General features: G+C 37.9%; 3 protein-coding genes across 4 annotated transcripts in view; all 3 read right to left on the bottom strand.

The window, feature by feature from the left end:
• Positions 1-601: 601 nt before the first annotated feature.
• Positions 602-7,755, bottom strand: LLPH (LLP homolog, long-term synaptic facilitation factor). 2 transcript variants are annotated; one of them, XM_032421033.1, is made up of 3 exons: positions 7,647-7,755; positions 5,491-5,710; positions 602-1,156 (listed from the first exon to the last, which is right to left on the bottom strand). In XM_032421033.1, exons 2-3 carry the CDS (start codon positions 5,693-5,695, stop codon positions 987-989), a joined length of 375 nt encoding a protein of 124 aa, XP_032276924.1. In that variant the 5' UTR covers positions 5,696-5,710; positions 7,647-7,755; the 3' UTR covers positions 602-986. The 2 variants fall into 2 exon arrangements, with proteins under 2 accessions (XP_032276924.1, XP_032276925.1); XM_032421034.1 differs by lacking the exon at positions 7,647-7,755 and adding an exon at positions 7,550-7,640.
• Positions 7,756-11,499: 3,744 nt separating this feature from the next.
• Positions 11,500-26,048, bottom strand: part of TMBIM4 (transmembrane BAX inhibitor motif containing 4) — a 28,895-nt gene continuing 14,346 nt past the window's right edge. The window contains exons 2-7 of the mRNA XM_032420433.1: positions 25,325-25,433; positions 24,221-24,326; positions 20,622-20,655; positions 18,602-18,719; positions 12,390-12,435; positions 11,500-11,838 (exon numbers count right to left, since the gene is read on the bottom strand). Of these exons, the coding sequence (XP_032276324.1) occupies positions 11,632-11,838; positions 12,390-12,435; positions 18,602-18,719; positions 20,622-20,655; positions 24,221-24,326; positions 25,325-25,433 (620 nt within the window). The 3' untranslated portion in view covers positions 11,500-11,631. The remainder of the gene's footprint in view (positions 11,839-12,389; positions 12,436-18,601; positions 18,720-20,621; positions 20,656-24,220; positions 24,327-25,324; positions 25,434-26,048) is intronic.
• Positions 21,429-23,166, bottom strand: LOC116642565 (glutathione S-transferase P-like). The gene is given in 4 exon segments (XM_032421060.1): positions 21,429-21,926; positions 21,928-22,570; positions 22,862-22,945; positions 23,162-23,166. Coding segments are annotated over 4 exon segments (777 nt in total). The 3' UTR covers positions 21,429-21,881.

The raw sequence follows: 26,048 nt of genomic DNA, 5'->3' as shown, positions 1-26,048 counted from the left end.
CGTGAAATTTCAGAGGGAATACAAAGTTTAAATTCCCTAACTAAAAATAAATTTAAACAAGAGTGAAATTAGTAAACTGTAGCAAGACAGACTTAACGAAAATCATCTCATTTACCAGCATTTCCAACAGTATATTCTATTCTTCAGAACACTAGTTTGAAAGAGTTAAAGTTGAATAGTTTTCTTTACTGTTAGATCTCTAGAATACTATACTGATACTTTCTGTGAATCTTCCAAGTATGTAGCATTTCCCAAACTGATGTGACTATGAAATATATTTTTCACCATGCATTCAGAAAAACTGCTTCTGAGAAACATACTCTGCGGAATGCTGTGTTATATTAGGCTGCACAATATAAAAACCGAAGACCATTAAACTAGTTCCCAGGATGATCTATCTACTAAACAGATGGAGCATACTAATTTGTAGATGTTAATACTCTACCAAAAAAACTTAAGTTTTTTTTTAACAATTTAATTGAAGGTGGTCTTCTCTACTACTAGAAAACCTTAAGGATGTATTAAAGAAAAGCTCTTCAAGATCTTGACAAAATATCTTTTATTCTAAATTAAAATCAAAACTCCAAACAAGTAGTGCTTATAAGATCCACTGACATTCTATTTTAAATTATATAAAAGTTTTCTTTAAACCTGAATCACCTCAAATTTGTCAGTAGATCTTTTTTGTTTGTTTGTTTTTACTAAGACCCAACAGTTACAACCACAGTAACACTTGATAGAATTGCAATGTCTGAGAATCCCTGCACACTGGGAAGCATCCAATTAAAGTATTGGTGTAGCTTTCATTCATCAAAGATTTTATTCAAGCTCCCAAAACAAAGTTGAGGAGTTAAGTTGGGTTTGAATTGAAGAACAAGGCCAAGTGAAATCTGGAAACCAAGTTTTCATTTGGTGGAAGTTGAAATCCATGTACACATTCTAACCAAAGGCCTGTCCCATGTAGGAGTTTTCAAGTTTTTAAGAGTCTACCAGGCTAAACCCTTTGCTGCCTTTACTTTGCTTTTCCCCTTCCCTTTTTCTCGCTTTGCCTTCAGCCTTTTCCTCTGTCTCTGGTTCATCCATACGGGGTACTGTCCATGCTGGTCTAGAAGACTCTTCTTGTTTCTCTTAATTTCAGTCTCCATTTTCATGTCATCTGAATAAAAGACAGAAAACTATTCATGCTCATGAATGAAGAAACGATCTTGTGAAAAAGCATGTGAATGCAATAAGAACATGAGAACTGAAAGTGGTCTGAAACTGCAAAAGAAAAAAGTCCCTTTTTCTGTGGAATGCTCCTTGACTAACACTGAACACTCCTCACAGCACATTCAATGGACTCAGACATGCTCCCATGTATTCCTACAACCATGAAAGACATAAAAAGTATTTATAAGGAACTAGAGATGTCATTTAGTGACTAAGAAACTTTCTGAAGAATGTTGTCATGAGTGTCCATTTTTGGAATAGTAAAAGTTAAACAGGAAACATACATTTAGGATGTATGGGTTTGAGTCACTGCATGAAGGGTAAGTGTATGGCTGTGAGCATTTGTGAGTCAGAAGAACATTTCTCAGATTAAGTGCTTTCTTGAGCTAAATAAGACAGCTGAGCCTACTAAGCGCAACGACGCTTTTAATGGACAGGCCTTAGAAGCAAATGAACTATTAGGAATGGCTGGCCACTTCCAAAGAAGTGTACTTGGAAGAAGTGGAGCAGTAAGCAACAAGCTTGTGATGACAGAGATGGGCAGATGACAAAGAAAAACCTGGATGGGGGGGCTTGGCTGGCTCAGTCAGAGGAGCATGCGACTCATCAGGATCCTGAGTTCAAGCCCCATGTTGAGTGTACAGATTACTTAAATAAAAACTTTAAGAAAAAAAAAAAAGAAAGAAAACCTGGATATAGGGGCGCCTGGCTGGCTCAGTCGGTAGAGCATGTGATTCTTCATCTTGGGATCATGAGTCTGAGCCCCACACTGGGGGTAGAGTTTACTTAAAAATGAAACAAAACGAAATGAAAGAAAAGAAAAGAAGGGAAGGAAGGAAAGGAAAGAGAGGAAAGAAAGAAAAGAAAGGATATATGCTGGGCTGCCACTCTTTCTTACCCAGGCAACACCCAGAGATCCAGCTCCACTAAACAGAAGGCCTGGCAGGAAGTTCAGTGCGGCCATGCTGCGGTACATCTATCACCAACCTTATCTGCTGTGAATGTTTCCCAGAATGTCCTTCCCTGGGAACTCACCAGGGTATATGGGGTCTTCCATGATCTCTACTGCCTGACATTATATTAATTCATCTATCTGGTTTACTTTCAGTCTCCTCTGATATGTAAATCCCATCAGGATGGAGGCCATTTCTCCTATATTTATCATGTTTCCTCAGTGCCTAGAATAGTGCCTGCTATATATCAGCCATTCAATAACTAGTTGTTGAATGATTGTTAGGTACTGTTCTAGGTTCTGGGGATACAATGGTCCAAATGTGCTCCTTGCTGTCATGGAGCTTACGACGTTCTATTGAAGGGAGCATAACAAAGCAAACTGTAGCCTGTGTTAAGTGGATTTTTAAAAAAAAGCACCAGAACCAGATTAAGTAGGACCTGGTAGGCTCTGATGAGCACATGGAAAGACAATGAGATGCTTTAAGCAAGGGAATGCCATCACTTGCCTTACATTCCAAAAATATTATACTGGTTGATATGTCAAAAATGAATCGAAAGGGAGCAAGAGCTGAAGAAAGAAGTAAAAAAGCTATTATCTTCGTTCAGGCAAGGGATAATGGTCATCTTAAAGTGCAAACATGAAAGGAGGAGGAATATGGACAGATTCCTGCTGTATTTTGGAGGTATTAAAGATGTGCTAATGGTTTAGAGGTGGGAGATAAAGGGAAAAGAGATCAAGGTAACTACTAGGTTTGTGGCTTACGAAACTCATTGAGAAAATGAAATAAGGGGAAACGCGAACCTGAGGGCAGAGATGAGCAACCATATTGAAAACAGGTGGATTACTAAATGGAGAGACTCCCTCACCCTTAGTTCTATCCCTACTGAGTTCCTGAAAAACTCCAAGAAGGAGGGTAGCCAGACATGGACATGGGCAGGAAATGAAAGAATTCCTCTCTGAGGATGATGACAGAAGAGAAGAGATCTAGTTTCTGATATAGATCCTCCACAACAAAACCACCTAGGTTCAGTCCAATCATTCTGCAAGTCTAACAGTTGATAAGCCCTCCCCCACACCTCGTCCCCTCCCTGGAAGGCTTCCATTCATCATCTCAGTGCTTTACTTTTAAATATAAACAACCACTGATCACCAGATACTGGAGAAAGCCTCCAACATGAAAGAGAAAGACAAAAATAATGGAATGGAAGGTGGGCACTCGGGGAAGAACTCAAGAGAACAGACAATGCATAGAGTAGATCGAAATTTCTCAAACTATAATTAATACCCTTAATGAGATCAGAGAAGATATGTCCATTAAGAACCTCAGGCTATAACAAAGAAAGAAGAAAAAAAAGAACTTTCAGAAATTAAAAATACAATAGCAAAACTAAACAAATCAATGTAACAAATAGATAATAAAGCTATAAAAATCAGAAAGTATAACAAGAGAAAACAGAAAGCAGGAGAGAAAACTAGAGAATAAATCTAAGACTCAAAAGTGAATAGGCATCTAGCATCCAGAATATATAAGGAACTCCCACTAGAACTCAACAAAAAGACAAACAATCCAATTTAAAAATGGGCAAAGGACTTGAAAAGATCTTTCTGCAAAGATGATATACAAATGGCCAACAAGCACACGAAAACATGTTCAACAGCATTAGTCACTGAGGAAATGCAAATCAAAACCACAAGTACTACTTCACACCCTGTAGGATGAGGCAATTACCCAAAAAAAGAAAGGAGAAAGAAAGAAACAAACAAACAAACAAGTATGACGAGGATGTGAAGAACCCTCATTCACTGCTGGTGGGAATGTAAAATGGCACGCCTGATATAAAAACCAGTGAACAGAATGATCAAATGACCTAGCCAATTCCATTCATAAGTACAAACAAACCCAAAAGAACTGAAAACATGTATTCAAACAAGAGTAAGTACACAAATGTCCACAGCAGCACTACTGACAACAGCCAGAAGGTGGAAGCAACCCAAATAGCCATCCACCAAAGGATGGATGAACAAAATGTGGTATGTACATCAACTGGAGTATTACCCAGCCCTAAGAAGGAAGTACTGATACATGCTCCAACACGGATGGACCTCAAAAACATTACGGTAGATGAAAGAAGTCAGACACAAAAGGCCACGTGTTATGATTTCATTTATATGAAATATCCAGAATAGGTAAATCCATAGATACAGAAAACACATTAGTGGTTGGTTGCCAGAGACTGTGGGAAGGAAGGGAGAGAGAGACTGTTTTATGTGTATAGTTTCCTTTTAAGGTGATGAAAATGTTTTGGAAACAGGTGATAGTCGGACATCATCAATGTACTAAATACTACTAACTGTATACATTAAAATGATTAATTTTATGTTGTGACTTTTACCTCAATGACCAAAAAAAAAGAGCAAATGGGCAGAGGCAGTGTACATATGAGGAAACAGAGACACAAGTGTTAAGAAGTTTCAAGGAGAGCTGAAATAAAGCAACAGACTGAGAAGTGTGAGATCAAAGGAAGGATTTTTCTTTCTTTCTTTTTTTGAGAAGGGACATTCCAGAACACATTTATGCCGTTTGAATGACCCAGTGTGAAAAGAGATTGATAAGCAGGATGCATGAGTACAGCCCTTGAGAATGGAGAGAATTCAGAACACAAATGGAGAAACTGGCCTTTGAGAGAGTATCAGCCAAGAGGGAAAACTTCTCCGATTGGAAGGCTGAGGGTCGCTGCTCTCTTCCTTGGACCCCACATAAATATACTTCTATTTTAAGAGCCTGATTATTATGCGCACTTATTTCAGTTTGCTGCCAAACTGTTATAGGATGTGAAACCCAAGGAGCCTTTTCCCGTGCTGAAACTAGTACTATACACAGCCTCCAACTGCAGACTATGATTAAGACAGAGGTACCTAGAATCTGTCGAAATCGAATACAGGGAAACTCTGATTTTTCAGGAAAATAATGTAATGGCATATAAGGATTTTTTGAACGGGAACTAGATGTTGCAAAGGATAAAATGAAGAAAGATCTCCTATCTTGCCCAGTCCCTGACTGAATAGTGTACCCTTCCAATGAGGCTGCATCTACGTTTGTCTACTGCTGTTGTACTGTGCACTTCTGAGACACTCAGGCTCTTGTATAAGCACCAAAGGCACACCCTGAATAATCCAAAACATGCCTACTCACGTGAACTGGCTTTAAAATAGTTTAGCATAGAATCACGTGCAGGAAAGATCGGAGGACAGTCGAAGAGGGAAAAAAGAGTCACAAAAGGAAACTGATAGAATTATTATTTTTAAAATGAAGCACATAAACTCACCTTTTTCATCTTGTACCACACATTGAGTTTTCTCTTGACAATGTCTGGGTACCACCACGGTTGCTATCTCTTGAACATCTTTCATTAAAACATCACTATCTACTTTAAGAATACTTTTAAGTCTGCTGAGTTCCTTCGGGGCATTCTTTTTTCTCTTTTCTGCACGCATCTTCCTTTTCCACTTACTCCGTAAGCTTTTAGCCATATTTTACCTGAAAAGCTAACAGAAATACATATACAAAAGCAAAAATTTACTATTAAAAAAAAGGGCAAATCCTTGGAAAACCAGGTCAAAAGGTATCTCTACAAAACATGAACAAACGGAAAGTAAAACTTCACTCTGTTCATGATTTATGATGGCATAATGGACAAATTATGTGAGGGTCAACATGGCATATACAGGCATTAAATAACAAGAGCACCCAATCAAACTCCCTATGGTCGCTGGCAAACAATAAGTCAGGCCAATTCTGAAAGCTCCTGGAGTTTCCACACAAGATGCAGAAATTTAATTTCCCCCCAAATGCAAAGAGCATTACCACTTCATATTTATGCAACAACTTCAAATTACAAAATGGTTGGCTTTTGTTTTTTCATGGGGTTTTTTTTGTATTCTTTAAGTAGGCTCCACGTGGGCTTGAACTCAGGACCCTGAGATCAAGACCTGAGCTAAGATCAAGAGTCTGACTTAAATGAGTGAGCCACCCATGCCCCCCAAATGTTTTTACACTTGATTTCCTTGAAGCCTATAGGACATGCCACCTGTCTTCCTCATTATCCTCCCCTTAATTCAATGTAGCTATTTTAAACTTATCTATTTCCACTCCTGCTGTTCTTCACCCCTTAGCCTCAGCCCTGAATACTCCATATGGCAGTTAGTATGAGCTTTTAATTTTTTTTTTTTAAGGGAGAGACTGAGAGTGCCAGCAGGGGGTGGGGGGAGAGGGAGAGAGATAGAGAATCTTAACAGACTCCATGCTCACAACCCTGAGATCATGACCTGAGCTGAAATCAAGAGTTGGATGCTTAACCAACTGAGCCACCCAGGTGCCCGTAGTGTAAGCTTTTAAAAACTTAGAACTTTTCATTCTTTCATGGAATTCTTTAATGATATCCCACCTCATATTCATGACCTACAAGATTATTTGTGACCTAGCCCTGCCTCCTTCAACTGTCACACCTCATGCTCCAAGCTCCATCCCATCCCCAAGTACCAATTACATCTGAAAAAAGTTCAATCAGTGACAACCTAGGGACATTATGGGATGTGAGAAGGAATGGGAAGGAATTACAGGTATTATAAAGGGTTGGGAGGAAGGCTTTTGGGAGTGATTTATGACACTATCTTGATTATGCTGATGGATGTTTGTATACAAATATCAAAAATTACATTACACACTTTAAACATGTGCAATTTATTATACACAATCAAGCAGTTAAATAAAACATTAAGACATGATTTTGGAAAAAAAGAAAGAAAAATTTAAAAGTCCAAACTATGGCCACTTTAGCACCTTTCCAATTTGCTGCTCCTATGCCTGGGAATGATCTTCCTAACGCTTGCTCCTTCGCTTAAGTACCTCAGAGAGGGCTTCTCTGACCCCCACCCCTATAGACTCCCCTCCTTTATTCTCCACCATATCATCCTTTTCTTTCCTTTTAAATAGGAATCTGAAGTTATTTACTTTATTTTCTGTCATCCCCGGTGGACTGTAGGCTCCACGAAGGCAGGGACTAACTAAATACACCTTGTTCACCGTTGGATGCCCCAATGCAGTGTGCTTTTGTTGAATGGATAACTAGTGGAGTTACAGTTTTTGGACGCCCATCACAACTCATTCTGTTCCCCTGTCTACAACAACCCAAAACTTCGAGGGGCAAGGATAGAAGGGTTGAGGTAAACAACAACCTTGAGGGCCCAGGTTAACCTGAGCGAGACTACCGAAGAAGGAGGGCTCCACCACGCACAGAGCACAGGGAAGCCCGGGGGCCACCACCAAGACCACGGGAGACCCTCGTCCCTGAAGCAGGTCTGCGTCTCCGCCGGGCTCAATCTTACCCAGAGAGCGACCAGGCTTGAGACAAGATTCTCTACGGACGGCGGGATCTAGCGCCAAGTTCCATTCCCCACTAGACCGGGAAATCGGAGAACTCACCCGGAAACTCAGACGCCGCACTCAGAACCACGCTGACCGGAAGCCTCCGCACTTCCGCCTTCCGGGCAGCCCCTTCCACAAACTCCTGGGAGTCCCGGGCGGGCGCACTGCACGCCGGGAGCCAAGATGCCCCGGAAAGCCTTGAGAGGCGGGTCCTTCCGGAGTCTGGCGCTGACGTATTTCCTTTGATGGAAGTGCGACTTTGGAGCTTGACTCCTCCCCTATGGGTTTCCAAGGGGGATTTGGACAATGAGGAAAATAGCGGGAGGGCGTTGTGCGTGAGCCGGTTAGCTCCGACACTCTAACCCCAAGAGCGATCCTGGCCAGGTGACCCTGCCTGCCAAGTAGTGAGCTCAGAGCTGACCTTTACATTCTCAGGTCCTGCATCACGGTTCACACGGTACTCATGGATTTCCTAAAACGGAATCATCCCAGATCACGTGTTCTTGGAGAATCGGAACTGAAATCATCTTTACTTGAAGCCCTTAAATTTTCCTCTCTGGGGTGATGATCTCATGAATGTACGCATTTGTCAAAACTGATGAGGAGGCGAAAGGCAGGCTGAGGACAAAGCATAAGCTGACACCCTGCAACCTCCCCCCACCCCCCACTCCTGGGTGGGACATGTGTGATATTCTTCCAGGAATCTCCTGGCTTAATGTTAATACCTTGCTAGAGGGGAAAAGAACCTTAACTTGACAATGGCAAGACCTCTGGTATCTACAGGTACCTTGGAGGTCCATCCTCTTTAGCATATCAAAGTTCTTTTGAAACCTCCCTTTTCCTTACTAACCACAACTCCGGAGTATATAATCACCACTCCTCAAGACCCAGGTGCAGCAGCTCTTTCTGCCCACAGGTCCTGTCCCCATCCTTCAATAAAACCACCATTTTGCACCAAAGATGTCTCAAGAATTCTTTCTTGGTCTTTCTTGCACTCTGTGATAGGCTCTATGTTGGGTATACAAAGATGACAAACTAAATTACCGGCTTCAGGAAACTTTAGCCCCTGATGGAGGGACCAGGCTTAAAAGTCACACGGAACATTGCTTCAGCTCCCTCACCGAACTGGAAGAAGCCCCTGGGACAGGAGGCACAGTGGGTAGCACTGAATACCTGACTAGAAGTGCACTGGTTCCCCACCTTAAAGGCATGCTACACAACAAGCACCAGCCAGTAGGGCCTCTGCAGTCAGGGCTCTCCCATGGAACGCCCAACCTGAATAATCACTGAGAACTACAAAGGCTTCTGGGATTCAGACGGTGACCCCATGTTGTCCAGGCTCTAGGTGGTGATGACTTCAAGGCAAAGCTCTACAAAGATGAACAAGCAAAATTCCCAGCTGTTCCAAGGCCCACAGCTGGCTGCTGCCACCACTAATTCCCCAAAGTGCATCAAGTGGATCAAAGCCTTGTGTGAGGAGGCCTGCAGAAAAAAAAATGTACGCAGGCAGACAGAGCCCACTGCACCTTTCCCAAAATTACATTCCGTAAAAACAGTTCTCAGATACTGCTCTCTGTTTTCCTCCTACCTCTGGCTATACTTTGTACCTTGCATATGGAGTTGCCGATCGCTCTGAGTCCTGCTAATTCCACTTTTTAATATATTTCTGGAGTCTGCATATTTTCACCTTTACTTGTTATAAGAAACTGAAGTTGTATGTACCCTTTTATCCAGCAATTCTGCTTCTAGGTATATTCCCCTATCTAGGCAAACTCCTATCTATGCACACTGGGACACATACAGGGACAAACAGAGCAGCACTGATTTTGCCAGTAAAAAAGAAGGAACCATATAAAATTCTTCGACAGGAAAAGGTATGAATAATTATGGTTCATTGATAAAATATAATAGTCTGCATCAGTGGTTTTCAAACTTCTTGGTCTTGTGATCTCTTTACAATCTTAGAAATTACAACATTTGTCATATAAGAAATTAAAACAATTTTTAAAATTTTATTTAAGTCCTTTAAAAAAGATAAATGAATTACATGTCTACATTATTTTTATTAAAAAACTATTTTCCAAACCAAAAAATAATTTACTGAAAAGAATGGCATTGTTTTACATTTTTTAAATGTCACATCTGTTTTTGCTTATTATCTTTAGTCACAATTCAGTGCCTTCTGCCTTTGGACTGCCAACAAGAATTAATAGTAGCTGACGTTAACTAAGCACTTAGTTTAAATGACATATCCATCTCATTTAATCCTTATAATAGTCCAATAAGGTAGGTATTACGATTCCTATTATAAAGATGAGGCAAAAGACCTAAGAAAGGATAAATAACTTGCCAAAAGTCACATCATCAGTTGGTTGCACAGCAAGGATTCCAATTTAAATGCTCTCACCCACTATACTATGTTAAACTTGAGTTGAGCATCATGCAACTAAGTATTCAACAATTAATTGATAAGGATGGAGTCAAATTTACATCTAAAACTCACCAAAGGCTAAATCTATATTATTAATTTATTTCAACTTAATAGCTAGGGAATGATGCTTAGTGGGTATTATGGGCCGAGTTGTGCCCCCCGAGATTCATATGATGAAGTCTGTCTTAGTCTATTTGGGCTGCCATAACAAAATACTAGAGCCTGGGTAGTTATAAACAACAGAAATTTATTTCTCAGTTCTGGAGGTTAGGAAGTCCAAGATCAAGGTGCTCGCAGATTCAGTGTCTAAAGGCCCTTTTCCTGGTTTGAAGATTGTGTCTTTTTACTGTTACCTCACGTGACAGAAAGGGTGAGGGATCTCTGTGGGGTCACTTTTGTAAGAGCACTAATCCCATTCATGAAAGCTCCATCCTCATGACCTAAGCATGACCCAGAAGCCCTACCTCCTCATACTAGCACACTGGTCATTAAGTTTCAGCATGTGAATTGGGAATGGGGGTGGGAGACAACAAACATTCAGACTATTACAAGGTCCTAAGCCCTAGTATCTCAGAATGTGACCATATTTGGAGACAGGGTGTTTACAGAGCTAATTAGGGTAAAATGAGGTCATTAGGGTAGGCCCTAATCCAATATGACTTGTGTCCTTGTAAGAAGAGGAAATTTGGACACAGGACAAGTACAGAGAGAAAACCGTGTAAAAACGGGGAGAAGATGACCATCTACCAGCCAAGAGAGCGATCTCAGAAGAAACCATACTATGATCTCAGACTTCTAGCCTCCAGAACTGTGAGGAAATAAATTTCTGTTTAAGCCACCCAGTCTGTGGTACTTTGTTATGGCACCCTAGCAAACTAATACAGTGAAGGCATTTGCAAAAGTTTGCTTGGCCACTGCTATAATTTTTATATGGAACCTGTACTTAAAAAAAACTAATAATGTCATGTTTTATGTCAAAATATCTGACTTTCAAGAAGACATTTCATTTTTAATTCATCATTGTATAATGAAATGTCATTAACATTTTAATATAATGCTGAATAATTCGATGGAATTTACCTTTTACACTTTTTCCTTTCTAAATAATAAATAAGATCAAAATCTTCTAGTAGAAGGAAATTTATACTTTATAATGATAAGGACACAAGTACTGTAAAGGAAAAATTTAGATAAAATCACTAGACACAGATAAACTGACAGTCTAATCTACTCATGAAATTATTTTTGAATTGCAGATGAACAATCTACACATGGCAAATTTAGGATTGAAAAAACTGAAAAACAGAATTTTGATATCTCCTGAGATTCTAAATCAAGGATTTAGAAATGAGATACCATAAAGAATAGTAAGATTTATATTATTAGTATATAATCTAGTAATTATATCACATATTTAATATAATATATATTACATATAATCAGAATTATTATTATAATCACTTTTATACAATAGTAATACAGATATTACTAGTATACTATATAATAGCTCAGAAGTACATACCATACGAAGAAAGTCACAAAAGTATTTAATAGTTAATTATATCTCAAACTTTATTACTTAATCAATCAGTTTCCATATACTGCTTTCAATCACTTTTTATTAACTGCTTCCAAAAAGCGCAACAGGTGCAGGAATAGGTTGATGACATCCAAGTAGAGGCTGATGGCAGCTAATACATACTCTTCAGGTGACAGCTTATGCATCAATGAGTGTGTGTCATAGATGATGAATCCACAGAAAAGCAGGGCTCCCACAGCAGCCAAGATCAACTCCATTGTTTGACTATAGAAAAATAACTATAGGCAAGAAATTAATCAGTTTATATTTAAGAACTGTATTAAGCATACTTAAGTTACTTGCTCTTGAGTTATATATGCTATATACATATTTAATGCTTTACAACTTGGAATGCAAATGTTAAAATTAGAAAAAGGCAAGGCAGGTCCATCCTCAATTCTGTTGGATGAAAGGATGAATGGATGAATCAATGGATATCCTCCTTTCTATTAAATTACCCACAACTTCGAACAGTAGCATTCCAAATATAAATTATTTTAAAAAAATATTTCTTTTTCAGAATTATATGTGCCACTGGGAGGTTAGCAGTTCCAAGTGAGGGCCTCTTTCTCTGTAATTTAAATCATATGTTCATCTTTCTTTTAATCGATAATATTAACATAAGACCTTGATTTTTTTAAGATAATTTTTTAATCATTCTATATACAAATGTTCCAGATAATTATAACTAAGTGCCCTATCATAAGAGTACCTCTTACAGCTTTTTGAGATTATTTATACTGACATGGCCAGAATTATATTTCAAGTTACTATTTTAAAAACAACTTACCTTCAAGATTCCTGACAAGCACAAAATCCACAAAACAGCAAACAGTCTATAAAAACAAAATATTAGTAATTTAGAATAGTGTTCCTTTACCAACTATGTAAGCTGATGCAACATTTTCTGAAGAAATAAATCCATCCTGATAATTGCCAAAGAATAAGTAAAATATAAGAGTTCATAAATATACAATGAATACTGTAGAATACTCAGAAATTGAAAAAACAGCCATCTACTCAACATTTGTTTTTATGGTGAACAAAACTAATTGGAAGTACCATCTTTAAAGTTTTCAACCAGAACACAAAGAAAATATTGATATAAGCAGAAATATCACTAGAAGCATTTTAAGACAGAGACCTATAAGACTTTTAGAAAATATATACATGAACAAATGAAACATAACTGCAGTTTTAAACCAAATAACAATGTCAAATTAGTCTGTGAACATGCATATCTATTAAAGTTCCCAATGTACTCCCTATTTTATTCTAATGTATTATAGAAATTAATATATGCAAATAATAAATTTGCCACTGCTATAATTTCATGAGTTACCATTCATACATATTATATATAATGTATAGTTATGTATTATAACATAAAGTATAAATATATGACAAAGGACATCTAAGCAGTCAGTCCTTTGTTATCAAATATGAGACTTACAAGCCTGAACACACATCTGTTGCTTCAGGCCACAAGGAAGTACTGGGGTCAAATTTACCCTCTCTCCTTAAATAAAAACCACACAAAACATATGACTGAACAGCAAGCAGCACGGCACAGTAACTCCTGAGATAAGGGAAGCGAAGGAGGTAAGCTCTGTAACTGACCCAGCTCAAAAGTGTTTCCAGACCAAAGCGTGGCAACAAGAACCCATATGAAGCCCCCTGGTCTCCCTGAGTTGAAGTGGTAAGAATTCAGAGGTCAGAGGGGCCATGGTGGCTAGGATTTGTGGAGGAAAGTTCCAGAAAGGAGGGATCTATAAAGAGAGCTAGCTAGCTCTGGTGATATGCAGAGAATTCCCTTCCAGTCTTTAGCTGAGCACAGATCAATGCATACATATGAAGAAGTGACAAAGGCTGGGGGAAGAAACACCATGGAGAAGCAGGCAGAACAATCCTCAAAGCCCACACAGGGCCAGGAATAGTTCACATTCACCCCAGCCAAAGTGGAAAGACCTCCTAAGACATGGGGCTTTGAATAATTCTTAGAAAGGTATTGTCTCAATAGTACGGCCAAATTAGCCCTAACCTAAATGCTGTTCTGGACCCACCTAACAAGGGCTTAAAAGCAAGCGTCAAAAGGTTCAGACAGTTTTGGGCGCCTGGGTGGCTCAGATGGTTAAGCGTCTGCCTTCGGCTCAGGTCATGATCCCAGAGTCCTGGGATCGAGTGCCGCATCAGGCTCCCTGCTCCTTGGGAGCCTGCTTCTCCCTCTGCCTCTCTCTCTCTCTCTCTCTCTGTCTCTCATGAATAAATAAATAAAATCTTTTAAAAAAAAAAAAGGTTCAGACAGTTTACAAGGAACTTAACAGCTTACTAGAAGAATAAAACCAAAATATTTAAAGGAAAACAAAAAAAAATTCACCACCCAACAATTTAAAATTTACAATGACCAGCATCGAATAAAAAATTATAAAGGCATGCAAAAGAACCAGGAAATATGACCTATAACAATGAGAAAAATGAATCAATAGAAACAAATTCAGAAGTGACACAATGATAGAATTAGTAAACAATGACATTAAAAAAATATATTCCGTATGTTCAAGAAGGTAGAGGAAAGCATCACTATGAAAAGAGAAATGGAAGACATATATTTTTAAAAGATACAAATTAAACTAATTTTCCACAAATGAAAAATATATTATGTCAAATGAAAAATATTCTGGTTGAAATTAACAGCAGATTATAGACACTGAAGAAGAAAAGATTATCAAACTGAAAATAGCAACAGAACTAACCAAAATGAATCACTGCGAGAAAATTGGGGGAAAAAAAATAAACTGAGCATCCATGAAAGGTAGGACAACATCAAGAAGCCTAACATGTATGTTGAAGTCTCAAAAGAGAAGAGAAAGGGGATACATAAAAATGTTTGAAGAAACAATTCCTGAAAATGTTCCAAATGTGATGAAAACTTTTTCAAACTGATAAATCCAAGGAGCAGAAGAAATATGAAAAAACCACCAAGGAATATCACAATCAAATTACTAAAAATGTTAATCAATTACTGACAATTACTGAGAAAATATGAAAAGTAGCTGGAGGATAAAAGACATTATGTACAGAGAACAAAGATGAAGACAAAAGATTTCTTGTCAAAAATACATAAACCAAAATACTAAAATACTGAAAACAAAAAGAAAAAAAAAATCTAGAATCCTACACTCAGCAAAAATAACATTCAAAAACAAAGGTGAAATAAAGATTTTTTTCAGACATGCAAAAGCTGAGAATAAGACACCAGCACTATAAGAAATATTAAAAGGGGACACCTGGGTGGCTCAGTTGGTAAGTGTCTGACTCTTGGTTTTGGCTGACTTTGGTTTTCATCTCAGGGTCACGAGATTGAGCTTCTTGTCAGGGTCCTCACTAAGCAGATTCACTCTCTCCCTCTTCCTCTGTCCCTCCACCCCCGCTTGTGTGCACGTGCGCTCCGCTCCCTCTCTCTCTCTAAATAAATAAAATCTTTTAAAAATAAAATAATATTAAAAGGAAATCATTCAGGCGGAAGGGAAATATAAGATGGAAATTTGGATTGACACAAAGAAATGGAGAACAGAAATGACAAAGATGCGGGTGAACATAAGACTTCGTTTATTTTTAAATCTCTTTAAAGGATAATTCAATGTTTGGAACAAAAATAGTAATATATTATGAGGTGTATAACTTATGTGGAACTAAAAGTTATAGCAACAACAGCATAAAGCTAGGGGAAAGGAGATGTAACTATGCTCTACAGGAAATGGTTTATTATTTAGAGGTAGACTATGATGATTTAAAGATGTATACTGTAAGGGCGCCTGGCTGGCTCAGTCCTTGGAGCATGCAACTCTTGATCTCAGGGTCATAGGCTCGAGCCCCATGTTGTAGAGATTATTTAAATAAATAAATAAATAAAATCTGGAGTAAGAAGAAGGAAGGAAGGGCAGTATACTGTAAAACCTAGTGTAACCCCTATTTAAAAGAGCTATAGCTAATAATTAATAAAGGAGATAAATCAAATCAAATAATCCAAAGGGAGGAAAAGAGGTACAAAGAACAGATGAGATAAACAGAAAGAAAACAAATGGCAACATAGTAGGCTTAAACCCAACCAGATCAATAATCACATTAAATGTCAATGATCTAAAAACTCTAATTAAAGCAGAGATGATCAGATTGGATTCAAAAAAAAAAAAAAGCAAGAGCCACCATATGCTGCCTATAAGAAAACTGTTTTAACTAGAAAGCCACAAAGAAGCTAAAAATAAAAGGATGGAAAATGATATACCATGTTAACACAATCAAAAGAAAGCTGGGGTAGCTAGATTAATAAAGTAGGTTTTAGGGCAAAAATATTACCAGAGATAACTACTAACATAGAATGCACAAACATTCTAGTGCACAAAGAACATTTACTAAGTATCATAAAATGAATCTCACTAAATACTATGGGACTGAAATCATGCAAAATATGTTATTTAACAACAAAAAAATAAAATCAGAAATTAAGTATACATAGTATTATAATCCAGTGTGGTAAACTGAGGGCATGGTGACATTCCAGCTCTCAGTTCTCATGCTAGAATGGCCACAAAATTTCTCTGGATACATTTGGAATACCTAAATTAGAATGAAGTATCATGCCACCACATAGTATAGATCCTTCAGGATTAAAATGGACTCAGGACTTACTTTTTCATACTTAAACCTTAGGAAAACTCCAAAGCTTTTGCACCAAGGAGTGTGGGAAGGTGGTATTAAAAACTGTAACTCAACTGAGGTTTTACCCTATTCACAGGCTAATAAGTTAGCCTGGCATAGTTTCATGGAAACATGAAGACATGAGACCCCTAAGTCTGAGATGAAGAAGTTTATCACAGCAACAGCAGTTGTTAAAGAACAAGCATAATAGATAGGTGCTGTGGGCGCAAAGAAATGAGAGAGCGAGTAGAAGGCTTAAGAAAGAAAGTCGGGGGGCGCCTGGGTGGCTCAGTCGTTAAGCGTCTGCCTTCCGCTCAGGTCATGGTCCCAGGGTCTTGGGATCAAGCCCCACATCGGGCTCCCTGCTCAGCAGGAAGCCTGCTTCTCCCTCTCCCACTCCCCCTGCTTGTGTTCCCTCTCTCGCTGTGTCTCTCTCTGTCAAATATATAAATAAAATTTAAAAAAAAAAAAAGAAAAGAAAGTCGGACATTGGCATTTAAGATTTCTTCAGTGGAACAATCTCTAGTGGCAACAAGGTCCACAGTGTAGCCATGGCAGGGAAATGAAAAGTTGCTGAAGAAGAGGTCCAGACACATTGAGAAGCTAAGGTGATAGATGGGCCTAACATGTGGTTCGATGCTAAAGTCTTTATAGAATGAGGAAGGTTGGGGGCACCCGGCTGGCTCAGTCAGTAGAGCATGCAACTCTTGATCTTGGGTTGTGAGTTTGAGCCCCACACTGGGTGCAGAGGTTACTTAAAATTCAAAAAAAAAGAAAAAATTGAGGAAGCTTGAACAAAGGGAATCAGTGGCAGTAATGAGGAAGACTGGGAAATGTATACCCAGATACTCAAATGTTACAACATAAACCTTAAAGCAATGAATTTCCAGCACTCTAAGGAAATAATGAAAGTAGCACCAGGGGTTTTCAATACTAATCCAGCAGTTTCAATACTAATCCCCCACCCGAAACTATATGAGGTATGGGAGAATGAGCAGCTGGAGAACAGTGTTCTCAAGGAGGAATCAAGTTTCAGCTGAAATAAGAAGAAAAAATATATTAGGAAGAGGCTGAAATATAGGTAAGATTGTTTACCAGAATGGGATTTCTAGAGACTACACTAGAATGGATAGGAAGGAGGGGTGCAGTTGGAGACTGGGATGGAAAGAAGAAAACAGCAAATCTTGCATCATATATACCACACGAATGTGTATCGCCTCCAAAACACAAAAAGTAGGAAGCAAAAAAAAAAAAGAAAAAGTTGCCTCTCTCTCAAAATCACACTCCATTCTAATGCAACTAGTTAAGCATCTTGCACCACTGTCAGTGTTGGCTGACCAATTATATTTTATCCCAATAAAGATTTCTGGTAATCTGGATTGGGGGGTGGGGAAGGGGATGAAAGAATGTTTTGCAAGAGGTTTTGTAAATTTTTAGTGTTGTAACAGGAAAAAGAACAGAAGATGTTGATGATATGTCAAGAGGAAGCCATTGTGAGCTTAGACGAGTATATACATTCTTACCAGGTAAGGGAAACAGTGTACCATTATCCTAATATAAAAAGTATCATTCCATATATTTATTAGTTTGAAGAAGGATACAGGTCAATCAAGATAGGTCAAAAAGTTTTTAAAGTTTATGCAGATATCACCAACACCTGGGTCATTTACCTTGTTTTTGCCACAAAGAAGTGGATGGTCTTGGTAACATTTATGTTAAGACAAAGACCTAAATAATGTAGGTAAGTTCCATAGCATTCATAGAGCATACAAGCCTAGCCTCTCTAGAAAAGTGGGGGGGGGGGGGGGGAGTTCTGGCATTCCCTTCACTTTCAATATAGAGCAGAAGCGAATGACTCAAAGATACTTTCCATCTCCTTGTATGTTCTGGAAGTGTAGAGCCTGGCTTTAGTTAGTACTCAGAGAAATGTCCTCTCATCAACCTCCATTTTATTTTTATTTATTTATTTTTTTAAAGATTTACTTATTTATTTGAAAGAGTGCGCACAAGAGCGAAAGAGAGCATGCATGAGGGGGGAGGGGCAGAGGGAGAGAGAGAATCCCAAGCAGACTCCCCACTGAGCACAGAGCCCTACTCGGGGATCCATCTCATGACCCATGAGATCATGACCTGAGCCAAAATCATGAGTTGGGCGCTTAACCGACTAAGCCACTCAGGTGCCCCTCATCACCCTCCATTTTAAAAGACAATATTCAAAGTTAAAGTATACGTATAGCACTTCTCTTAAGATGACCTATAATGTTAAAGATATTTATCTATCATAGCCATGAATATATAACTTACCCTGCTCCAAATTTGCTGAAATCTCTCTTAGACTGTAGAGTATATACAGTCAAACCAAGAAATACAGCAGTAGTCAGTATAAATGCTTGGAGAATAATATACACGTCATAGAAAGTAACTGTAAAATTAAAAAACACTGATTAAAATGCATTTAAACATACTCTATATAAAACAGCTTTTTTTCCTGGCATTTAACAGAAATGCTATTTTTCCCCTGTACCTCTTGCCAATAAAAATAATTATGAAAAGATTCTTCATTTAGCCTTTAATACTGGTACAGTAAAACCATACCCATACTGCAATAAACAGTCATTCATAAAAAATAAGGTGGTCACATCATTATGAAGCTAAAGAAATGACTGGAGAGCTAGCGGGTTTGGAGTTTGAGGGATATGGTAGAATGACTCTCACCTATCTCTGTCCCAGCTTAGTTTTATCACCATCTGTGGTGATTGTTCTTTATGACTTAAATATCAATAGGGATGACTCTGGGTCCTGTGGCTGGCTGGGAATTTCTGGGCAGTAGCAGCAATTTTAGCAATCACCTGGTTAATTGCATACCCAGTTCACCAGTCCAATCAAAGAAACTAGGCAAGAAAAATATTGGGACCGTCTGGGATTGTCTGCCATTCACCAACCCTGCCGAGAACAGGAACCAACCACTAATTGCTTTACACCCAAAAATGCATACAATGAATACATAATTGGGGGTTTTCTGAATACATACCAAATTCCCTTCTGAACTTTTAGAATGAACATCTAGATTGACTGTGTCTATTGTAATTGTAATACAACTGCTTAGCATTTTAACAAAACGCTAAATCTAACCCCTTTAAAGGAAGTTAAGTATTTTGAACCCAAAACCATTTAAGTAATTTTTAATTCTTCAAGGATTAATTTCTATTCCTAAATGCTACATTACCGGAATTTCTCTATCACTACAGGATTAGGAAAGTGAATGCAGAAATGAAAAAACATGAGATTATTTTGCTTGTCAACAATTTTAGTGTAACATTAGGTAGAAAGAATATTATAATTAATGAGGAAAATAATGTTCCATCTATGTATTTCTACCCCCAATTCCAATAACCCTGAAATAGATCTCTCTCCTACATCTGTTACAAATGGTGGGAGCCAAGGAGGACAGAGATGGACTTGATGATAACATTAATAGATAGTAACAATAATAAGTAAATATTAATACTTCCTATGTTGAGAAATTTCAATTTTATTTATTTTAATAGCTATTATTACTTATATTATGATTCCTTTACAAAAGGAAGAAGTGAATTACCAAACAATATACAGATTCAATAAAACTGGGGTAGAAAGGTTAAAAGCAGTAATGACAAAAGACAAATATATTAAACATAATAATTAACAATTTACTGTTGACAGTAATAGTTCATTCTAGCCTTTTTTGTACCCCAGGTTAATCATTTTGAGACAATCTGAATTTTTATTGTCAATAAATCATGAAATTTTTTACTTGAGGCATTACATGCACCAAATAATTATAACAGACACTTCCTTTCAAAGACGTATTTAACATCTAAGATAAAGCAGAAATTACCAAGTTTCTTGTGGGGCCATTTGATGAAATATGGGGTTATAATAATAAAGCACAGCTCAGTGCAGCAATTTGAGAGGCTTGGCTCATGTGATAATGATAATACATTGCTCAAAATATATTTTATCAGTTCCTCTAAGATCTCTCTAAATTAGGGGGGGAAAGATTAGCTACAGTTGTCTTGTTTTTATAAATGGATAAACATATATGAATATTATTCTCATTCCCATTGTTTTCCTAACTCTTTTCCACTTCCTCTAAGCTTAGTTGAACTATATAAAGTATAAACATTTAATTTGGCTTATATTTTACAAATTCTTCATCCTATACTATGTATTTGAAATATGACATCCCATGATGTTAAGCTTTAGTCCCAAACACCTTTTAACTCAAAAGATTTATCTACATTAACACGTGACTTTAACATATAGAAGCACAATTATGACTTACCAACAAAGGCCACAGTCAGAGCTTCGAATAGTGTCTAAAAAAAGAAACTAAAATTACATAAATGCACATAAAATTGACACTATGTCATGTACATGTTCTAATTTCTAAGAATCCCATGTGATTCCATATACATGATCTCTTTTTAGCTTCAGAGCAGCCTTGTGAATTACATGGGACACATGATAAGCCTACCATAATGAAAATGAGACCTCAGTGTATTGAGTGAGAAGACTTAGATTCTCATAGTGATCCTATCACTCTTTAAACCCTAACTAGATTTTGTATATTTGTAACAGGAAGATACAGAAATAGTATGGGAAATTCCATTTTTCTCACTCTCTGTAAGTAAAAATGAAATTGCAAATGATATGCACATTCATAAAACTTCAATATCACACACAAACACAGGAAGAATAAAATATTTATGTAGCACTTTAGTGTGGCAGTCCTGAAACTGTTCCCCAGTATTCATTCTCTCTTTCTTCCCTATTAACGAACTTTTACCCGGACATATAGCTAGCTGTTCAGATTAAACAATACATTTCTCAGCCTCCCTTGTACCTAGATCTGGTCATAGGACTTTATTCTAGCCAAAAGAATGTGAGTGGAGAGGGGTGCCTGGGTGGCTCAGTCATTAAGCGTCTGCCTTTGGCTCAGGTCATGATCCCAGGGTCCTGGGATCGAGCCCCGCATCGGGCTCCCTGCTCAGCGGGGAGTCTGCTTCTCCCTCTCCCTCTCCCCCTGCTTGTGCTCCCTCTCTCGCTGTGTCTCTCTCTGTCAAATAAATAAATAAAAATCTTAAAAAAAAAAAAAAAAAAGAATGTGAGTGGAGAGGTGTACAAATACTAAAAGCAAAGGGGCTTGCTCTCCCTTTTCTCCTCTCACTTTTTTAAATAACTGGATGGAATGTGGATATGGTGGTGAGCTTTCTTATGCCATACAATACTTTAGGAGTACTTGAACCATAGCAGGTTCCTGGGCCCCTGACAACTTCACTACACAGTCACACAGATTTTTACATGAAAGAGAAGCAAACCATCTTGTTTCACCCATGTCACATGTAGCTGAACTCATATCCCAAATAAAAGATTTAGGGATATTGAGTTTTATCCTCTAGCTTCTCTTTCTCCTTAACTACATACCTTTATTTTGTTTTATTTTATTTTAGTTATTTATTTTTTTTCTCGCTTAGCAATTTTATTGGTCCTGGAGAAAGGAAGGAAGTTTGCCCCCGCTTCCCACGGGGGTTGCCACAAGCTCTCACTGTTTCCGGTTGCCATTGATGGGGCGGTTCACATGCTCAGGGGGAGGCCAGGAAGGCCTTGAGCTTGGGCCGGGCACTAAGGCGCGTCACATAGGCCGAGAGCAGGGGCAAGGAGTCCAGGCAGCTGGGGTCCAGGACTTGGTCAATCAGCAGCAGGTCCAGCACGTTGTAGTCGGCGAAGGAGATCCGGTTGCCCACGATGAAGGCCTGGCCCCCCTCGTTCTGGGACAACAGCGTCTCAAAAGGCTTCAGGTACCCTGGTATTGCCTTCAAGTATTCCTCCTTCCCTGCCTCATAGTTAGTGTAGAGGAGCATGACGTATTTGCAGCGAAGGTCCTCCACACCATCGTTCACCACATCCAGCAGGGCTGCCTCCCGATGGTCCTTCCCGGACAGCCCAAGGGAGCGGCCCAGGTGTCGCAGGATGGCATTGGACTGGTACAGGGTGAGGTCTCTGTCCTGGAACCTGGGGAGCTGCCCATACAGACAGGAGGCCTTGAGCGGGCCCTGCAGCCAGCTCTCCTTGGTCACCACCTCCTCCTTCCAGCTCTGGCCCTGGTCAGCCAGCAGCACGCGCACGGCTTCGCAGCGCCCTCGAACTGGGAAGTAGACAATGGCGTAGGGCGGCACGGCTGCAACGCGGGTGCGACGGCAGTGGCAACGGAGGTTGGCGGCACAGCTCCTCCTTTATTTTGTTTTAAATGCTTACTGTAGGGGCGCCTGGGTGGCTCAGTCAGTTAAACGTCCGACTCTTGATTTCAGCTCAGGTCATGATCTCAGGGTCCAGAGATGGAGCCCCACTTCGGGCTCCACCCTGAGCCCGGAGTCTGCTTGAGATTCTCTCTGTCTCTCCCTCTCCTTCTGCCCCTCCCCCCACTCACTCTCGGGCTCTCTCTCAAATGAGTAAATAAATCTTTAAAATAAATAAATAAATAAATGCTTACTCTTGTTAGATTTTACCAACTATCTGACAGACCATATCACAAAGGCAAAGCCAGAAGTAACATCAGTGGCTATATACTCATACTCTTGGTAGAAGCACTCCCTGTAATCTCCCCACCTGAAATCAAGAAACCTATCAGAACTAGAGCAAAAATGGCATTAGAAGTTGTACACAGATGTGGAGGCAATGAAGGCACTGCCCCATTTTGTCAGAACGTTGCTGGCAGTGTCAGAGAAGTGGTAGCAAAAGATGACGGAAATATTTTTTTCTGGAAAAATATGATTAAACCTCACTCTTGATATTTGTGACATGATTTTAGGTAAGAAATCCTACCCCATACTCAAGTATCCAAAGGAAACAGGAGAGTATGAACAGGAGAAAAGATAATACTAGGAAAATGTAACACCACCCTAAAACAGTACTCAGGAAACGAAAGAACCTAAGATTTAAATGAAGAACCTTTCCTGTAATTGAAATTTCTGAAATCATGACTTTTCTTTCATCATATTAACATAAACTTGTTACCAGAATTCACAAACTTTCTTTAGTTTAAAGCAACTGAACCTGGTAAATAGCATTTTCACTCTTATTTAACTATAAATATTATTAATATTAGTTTGAAATGTTCTGAAGTAAATTTTTGGTTAGAACCCAAAGTCATACTGGATAAGAGAACAAGAAAAATAATTTAAGAAACATATGACTTGAGCCTTACCAACTTATTCTGGTCATATTATAGGATTGGGTTTTTATAGGTAGTAGTTTGGGTTTTCATTTTTAGAAACCTCTAAACAAACATGAGCTAAAGTTCCCCACTTATGATATTAAAAGGTATTAGTAGAGCACATCAATTGAGCAAAGTGGTCCTTTAAAAGAACAAAGTACTAAGATAAAAATTAACAATGAGGAGTTAATCATAAAGATTTTAACTTAAGATCTATGAAATTAAGGCTATAATTTTTTCCTAAGAAAATCAGAGATCAGGGGTCCAAAGTATCACAGAGATAATCCACTTCAATGTGTTCATTTTACATATGAGCAGACTTAGGTACAGAAAGGCTAAACACCCTGCCAAATGCCACATAACCAGAAAGTGGCAAAGCCAGGTCATGAGATTCCACTTCACGATTTTTTCCACTATACCATAATAGTCACAGGGAAAAAAAAATCTGAAACCGACAAATGTTAAAAATTCTAAAATTATTTGTAATTTATTAAACTTATAAACTTATGAAACTTAATAAATTTGAACTTATTAAAGTTCAACTTTATTGAACTTCTTAAAAACATTAACTTCGTTCTGCTATTATATACATATTTGCATTCAATTAAATAATAAAGTTAACACACAGGAATAAATGTTAAAGTAACAGATATTGTCAAAATACTCACAAATCCAAAAAGCAGGTACAGGTTAAGGGGATGCTTATGTCTGTTTACAGTCAATGCTAAAACCAAACCCAAAGATCCAAGGGCAAACATCAAAATTAAGGCAGGACTGAAAGACAAAATTAAAAGCATTTTTAAGTTTAGAAACAGTATAAATAGTATTAACCCATTTAATAAAATTTGTCTATTTTCTTTGTTTGTGAAAGTAAGAAAAGGAAATCTGGAAGGAACCACACGAAACTGTCAAAACAAATGATTTTTCTATTCAGGGAATTTGAGGAGTGTGAGCTGGGGAGGAGCAGCAAGACAAAGAAAAGAGCCCACAATGAATGAGGAAGACTTTTCCTTTTTACTTCATGAACTTCGAGCATATCTGAATCATTTTTGCAATTAGCATACTGTTTTTAACAGAAATACAATAAAGAATAGCTATTAAACAATAAGCAAATTTTATATACATTTACTATATAGCTGTAATCTAAATTAAAGAACTCTACCCCAAATAGCAAACTCATTTTTTCTGTAGGGGGAGGGATGATAAAATTGTCTACTTCCAAGAAAATATTCATTCCTTATTTTCCTTTAATATACAAAACCTATATAACTTTCAGCCATAGAAATAATTATTTTGGAGGTCAGATCTTAAACAAATTAGGGATGAACCATATGAAGCTCCTTTTCTCAGTGAAAATTCTCAGTGAAATTATCCTAGTCATGAGCCAACACTAAGAAAAATTATACATATATTTATTAAGTACCTTTATTTTTCAAGCACTGTCTTAGGCTTTGGGGACTAGGCATAGATATAATAAAAGCAAAAAAAAAAACCCAAAAAACTTAAAAAAGCTGCATACAGTAAAAATTCTTATATCTGAGGAGATGAAGGTTTAACCCTACAAAACTATAAGCTAAAAAGTTCAGAGGTAAATACCATATTGCAGAACATTTTTCTTATCAAAACAAAACTAGTCTTATTTATGAGTTAATAATGAACCTTTTTTACATTCTAACCTCAGAAGTTAATAGAAAAAAAAAAAGAACTTTGCTTATAATATGGCCTTTTGATCATAAGCAGCAGCTGAAAATGTTTCAGAATCATCACCTTACCTTTCATGGACAAATGTCCGTATAGACTCAAAGTATAAAAAAAAAGAAGCTGTCACTGTAGTTAAAAGAACTTGCAGAGAAAGGATGCTGTAGACTTTTCTTAGAAAGGCTGAAAAAGAAAAATAATTACACATGACTATTTTCTTAAGCATTTATCATAGAACAGCAAGATCAAAATCTGTTCTTAGAAACATTAAATTTTTATATATAATCTTTAAATCTTAATCCAAATAATGTGGTCTGTAACTTAAACTAAACAACAACAACAACAACACTTCCAAAGAAATCACAAATTTTAAATGGTAACCATCCCTCAAGAAGCATGAGTTTAAAAAAAAAATTAATAGCCCATAATGAAAGTGTTTTCAGCAATGGGGCGCCTGGCTTGCTCAGTCAGTAGAGCGTACGACTCTTGATCTCGGGGTTGTTGAGTTCAAACCCCACATTGGACATAGAGCTTACTTTAAAAAAAAAAAAGAAAGAAAAGAAAATGCTTTCATCAAAATAAAAAGAAAGTATGAAACACATATTTGTACACAGCAGCATACAACAAAGCAAAGGATTAAAAATAGAACATTTCTAAACAACAAATCTATCTTGAGACTGAAAACCAGGAAGAGAAAACATATGGTTAGATATAAATCTTTAGAAAGGAATCTTAATTTCCAAGCAGTACAAATGCTTTCTCAAAATGAAAACTTATCCCTAAAAGGCAAATATATAA

The sequence above is a fragment of the Phoca vitulina genome, unplaced genomic scaffold (genome assembly GCF_004348235.1).
Source record: "Phoca vitulina isolate PV1807 unplaced genomic scaffold, GSC_HSeal_1.0 scaffold23, whole genome shotgun sequence".
NCBI lineage: Eukaryota > Metazoa > Chordata > Mammalia > Carnivora > Phocidae > Phoca > Phoca vitulina.
This window is presented reverse-complemented; position numbering and strand designations above follow the sequence as displayed.